The 4,472-nt window shown below is 44.8% G+C and overlaps 1 protein-coding gene across 1 annotated transcript in view; it reads left to right on the forward strand.

The window, feature by feature from the left end:
- The first annotated feature begins 4,163 nt into the window (after positions 1-4,163).
- The window catches only part of crip2 (cysteine-rich protein 2), a 53,802-nt gene continuing 53,493 nt past the window's right edge, over positions 4,164-4,472 (forward strand). Inside the window, exon 1 of the mRNA XM_080202957.1 lies at positions 4,164-4,298. Within this exon, the coding sequence (XP_080059083.1) occupies positions 4,256-4,298 (43 nt within the window). The 5' untranslated portion in view covers positions 4,164-4,255. The remainder of the gene's footprint in view (positions 4,299-4,472) is intronic.

A 4,472-nucleotide genomic window follows, 5' to 3' on the forward strand; every position in this document is an offset into this window, starting at 1 on the left:
CTTTCAAGTTGATACCATCCTTAACTTTCTTAGTTAATTGTGGATGGAACATCTTTCTCGTAGTGATCTTTCTTTCTCAATGGAATATATTTTTGCTGAGAGTTAGGAAACGTCTCCTTAAACATTTGCCACTACTTCTCTACCATCTTACAGCCGCCAATAGTCAATTCTGTCTTCATACCTTTGTAATCGCCTTTAATTAACTTCAAGACAGCAGTTTCAGATCAAAATTTCTCATTCTCGCACTGAATGTGAAATTCTACCATGTTATTGTCACCCTTGCCTAGAGGATTCTTTAGTATGAGATTATTAATTAATTGTGTCTAATTACACGCAACCCAGGTCTAAAATAACCTCAGAATGAATGCTGGCTCCGATCAGAGATGGGGAGGGGAGCCTATGAGATGGGATGGAGAGAGGTTTATTGCTTCTCTGATCAGGGCGCTCTTTAAAGGTGGCACCCCAATCTCTGTGCAGCCAGGTTTTTCTGGTTTGTTTAGGCCCTGCCCCCTATTTGACAGCATGAATCACACCCTTGATTTTTTTTTTGACAGAGTGTGTGGGGAGAAATATGTTAGTTTTCTCGCCAGAAACATCACCCTGCTATTTTTTGGTTAGATTTCACCCAGCCCACTGTGGCTGTAATGGCTATCATATCATGTCACTTACTTCAAAATATACCACCAATGTGTCCATCTTATTACAAATACAGTGTGCATTCAGATAAAGAGCCTTTCATTCTGTAATTTTAACATTTTTCCCTGTGCTGACCCTAGGGTACTATTACATTTCTACATTCTGTCCTTTGTCATATCACTACCCTACAATATTACTTTGTCCTTTCTAGTTAACCTTCTAAATCTCCTCATAGGGTTCTTATCACCCTAACTGTAATGCCTCTAATAGTACAATATTCCTTTTCACTCCCCCTACTAAATGGCTCCCCACACCATGGTGCTGTGGTCAGTTTACTCATCTATCCTACAGTCCCATTGTCATTCTCACAGGCTGAGAAAATCTTCTAGCTGCTGAACGATTGCAAAGGCTGCAAGTCGTCCAGTGTCACTTTCTGGAATCATACCTGCCTCAGTCATAGTCACATGGTAGCACAGTGGTTAGCACTGCTGCTTCACAGCTCCAGGGTCCTGGGTTCAATTCCCAGCTCGGGTCACTTTCTGTGTGAAGTTTGCACATTTTCCTCGTGTCTGCGTGGGTTTCCTCCAGGTGCCCTAGTTTCCTCCCACAGTCCAAAGATGTGTGGGTTAGGCTGATTGGCCGTGCTAAGAAATTGCCCCTTAGTGTCCAGGGATGTGTAGGTTAGAGGGATTAGTGGGTATAATATGTAGGGATATGGGGATAGGGCCTGGGTGGGATTGTGTTCAGTGCAGACTCGATGGGCCGAAGGGCCTCTTTCTGTACTGTAGGGTTCTGTGATTCTATGATTCATCCTCCTGCCTGTGATGATAAACCAAATTTAAAATTCCTCCTTAAGAGTTGTGAATGCCTCCTAGAACAGAATGTCCAGGGAACCTTCTCCCTCCCTGTACTCAGCCTTCAGCTCAGCAACTCTAACCTGAAGTTCCTCAAGCTGTGGGTATTTACTGCAGATTCACTGCTGTGGATCACACTTGATATCCACCAGTTCTCTCATGCTACATCTACCACATATCACCTGCCGTCTCTATTTTAACCAATTAGGTTTTCAAGTTTAGAAATACACTCAATTTGCAGTTCAATCAAGTAGTTTCACTAGTTTAGGTATCAATGAAATACAAAATTAATAAATCCCCGGTTTAAACTCCCAGAGGAAAAAGAAACTTTAAAACTCACCTACCTACTTAGTAAATGCCTCCAGACTTCAGGTCTTGCTGCCTCTTCCCTCTCTCAGACAAATCCTTGGTAAGTGAATTCCCTCACTTACCTATCTCCTTCACTCATAGAATCATGGAAGTTTACAACAGGGAAACAGGCCCTTCGGTCCAACTTGTCCATGCTGTCCTTTTCCTTTAACCACTAAGCTAATGCCAGTTGCCCACGTTTAGCCCATATCCTTCTATACCATCTAACTCTCTAAATGCTTTTTAAAAGACAAAATTGTACCTGCCCCTATTACGACCTCTTAAGTACTCTACCTAACAGTACTCTGAAGTGAAGTTTATGCTATCGTCAACTGACCAGTCTGAAAGACAGCCCTCCCGATTTTGTCACAAGACACACAGGTGTTACTGAGGGGAATCCTGCAGAGTCGACTGGACAAGGTATGGCTTTGTTGTGGCTGGTTCCTTGATCACCGTCTGGTGGTCCGTCCAGTTTTATTCTTATTAGATTTTTCATGGCAGTTTGATCAAGCTGAATGGCTTGCTGGCTGATTCCAGAGGACAGATCAGATTGTTGTGGACAGTCCAATAAGAAGCCTCACAACACCAGGTTAAAGTCCAACAGATTTATTTGGTATCACAAGCCGTTAGCTTTCGGAGCGCTTGCTGCCCTTCAGTAGGAGTTCTGTTCACAAACAGGGCATATAAAGACACAAACTCAATTTGCAAAATAATGGTTGGAATGTGAGTCTTTACAGGTAATCAAGTCTTAAAGGTACAGACAGTGTGAGTGGAGAGAGCGTTAAGCACAGGTATTGTCTCCAGCCAGGACAGTTAGTGAGATTTTGCAAGCCCAGTCAAATTGTGGGGTTACAGATAGTGTGACATGACCCAAGATCCCAATTGAGGCCGTCCTCATGTGTGCGGAACTTGGCTATCAGTCTCTGCTCAGCGACTCTGCGCTGTCGTGTGTCGTGAAGGCCTCCTTGGGGAACGCTTACCCGAAGATCAGAGGCCGAATGCCCGTGACCGCTAAAGTGTTTGCCAACAGGAAGGGAACACTCCTGCCTGGTGATTGTCGAGCGGTGTTCATTCATCCATTGTTGTAGTGTCTGTATGGTCTCCCCAATGTACTGTGCCTCAGGACATCCTTTCCTGTAGTGTATCAGATAGACAACGTTCACCGATTTGCAAGAGTATGTACTGTCTACCTGGTAGATGGTGTTCTCACCTGAGATGATGGCATCCTTATCGATGATCTGGCATGTCTTGCAGAGGTTGCTGTGGCAGGGTTGTATGTTGCTGTAGTCACTGTTCTCCTGAAGGCTGGATAGTTTGCTACGGACAATGATCTGTTTGAGGTTGTGCAGTTATTTGAAGGTAAGAAGTGGGGGTGTGGGGATGGCCTTGGCGAGATGTTCATCTTCATCAATGACACGTTGAAGGCTCCGGGGAAGATATCGTAGCTTCTCCGCTCCGGGGAAGTACTGGACGATGAAGGGTACTCTGTCCACTGTGTCTTGTATTTGTCTTCTGAGGTGGTCGGTGCGGTTTTTCGCTGTGGTGCATCGGAACTGTCAATCGATGAGTCGAGTGCCATATCCTGTTGTTATGAGGTCATCAGGTAAGCGGGAGTTCTGTTCACAAACAGGGCTATAAAGACACAGACTCAATTTACAGAATAATGGTTGGAATGCGAGTCTTTACAGGTAATCAAGTCTTAAAGGTACAGACAATATGAGTGAAGAGAGGGTTAAGCACAGGTTAAGGAGATGTGTATTGTGCAAACTCCACACAGACAGTTGCCCGAGGTTGGAACTGAAGCTGGTTCCCTGGTGCTGCGAGGCAGTAGTGATAACACTTTGACACAGTGCCATTGTGCCTGTGGGAGTTTGCTGTGCATAGTGGCTGCTCTATTTTCAATATTAAAGCAGTGACTCACTCCAATATTGCTCCATTGGCTGTTGAAGTCATTTAGGATGTCTAGAGAATGTGACAGGCACGAGAATAATGCAAGTTATTTCTATCTCTTTGTACATTCAGTGCTCGAGATGCAAGATCATTCCGTCTTACACAGCCAAAGCCTGTCACCATCCTTTTGCCCCAGGGCATTCAAACATTAGATGGGGAAGCATCAAATGGCAGTGCCCAAAATGCCACGAGTGATTTACGAGGATGAGTTTACATCTCCCTATCTACTGCGTGAATCCAGCACCTCCCAAATGGACCATTCCCTCTGGATATAAGTGGGAGACGGTAGGCGGGGATCTGGTGGTGATGGACAGGAGTGAGCAGCCAAGCAGAGGGAGGATGGAGGCAGCCACTGAGGGGGAGGAGGTGGGAGTTTGGGCGATGTGGATGTCGCTGGAAGCAGAGAACGGATCATTCAGTGAGACAGGAGGAGGGAGAGCAGCAAAGCGGAACCAGGATCACTGAGCATGGCATCCAAATGTCCGAAATGCGACAAAACCGTCTACTTCGGTAAGAAAGATTCATTCATTTGTCAGTTGCAAGGACCCTTTATTAAGGAGGATAGAGGGTTATTATGGTGATGTGGGATATTGGTGATAGGCTCCCAGTTGCACTCATATTCTCTTTGTTTAGTGCAGTTTTAGTGAGAGAAATATTTATCAAAAGATCGTTTTATAAAGAATT

Source organism: Carcharhinus amblyrhynchos, chromosome 14, assembly GCF_965287045.1.
Source record: "Carcharhinus amblyrhynchos chromosome 14, sCarAmb.v2.hapA, whole genome shotgun sequence".
NCBI lineage: Eukaryota > Metazoa > Chordata > Chondrichthyes > Carcharhiniformes > Carcharhinidae > Carcharhinus > Carcharhinus amblyrhynchos.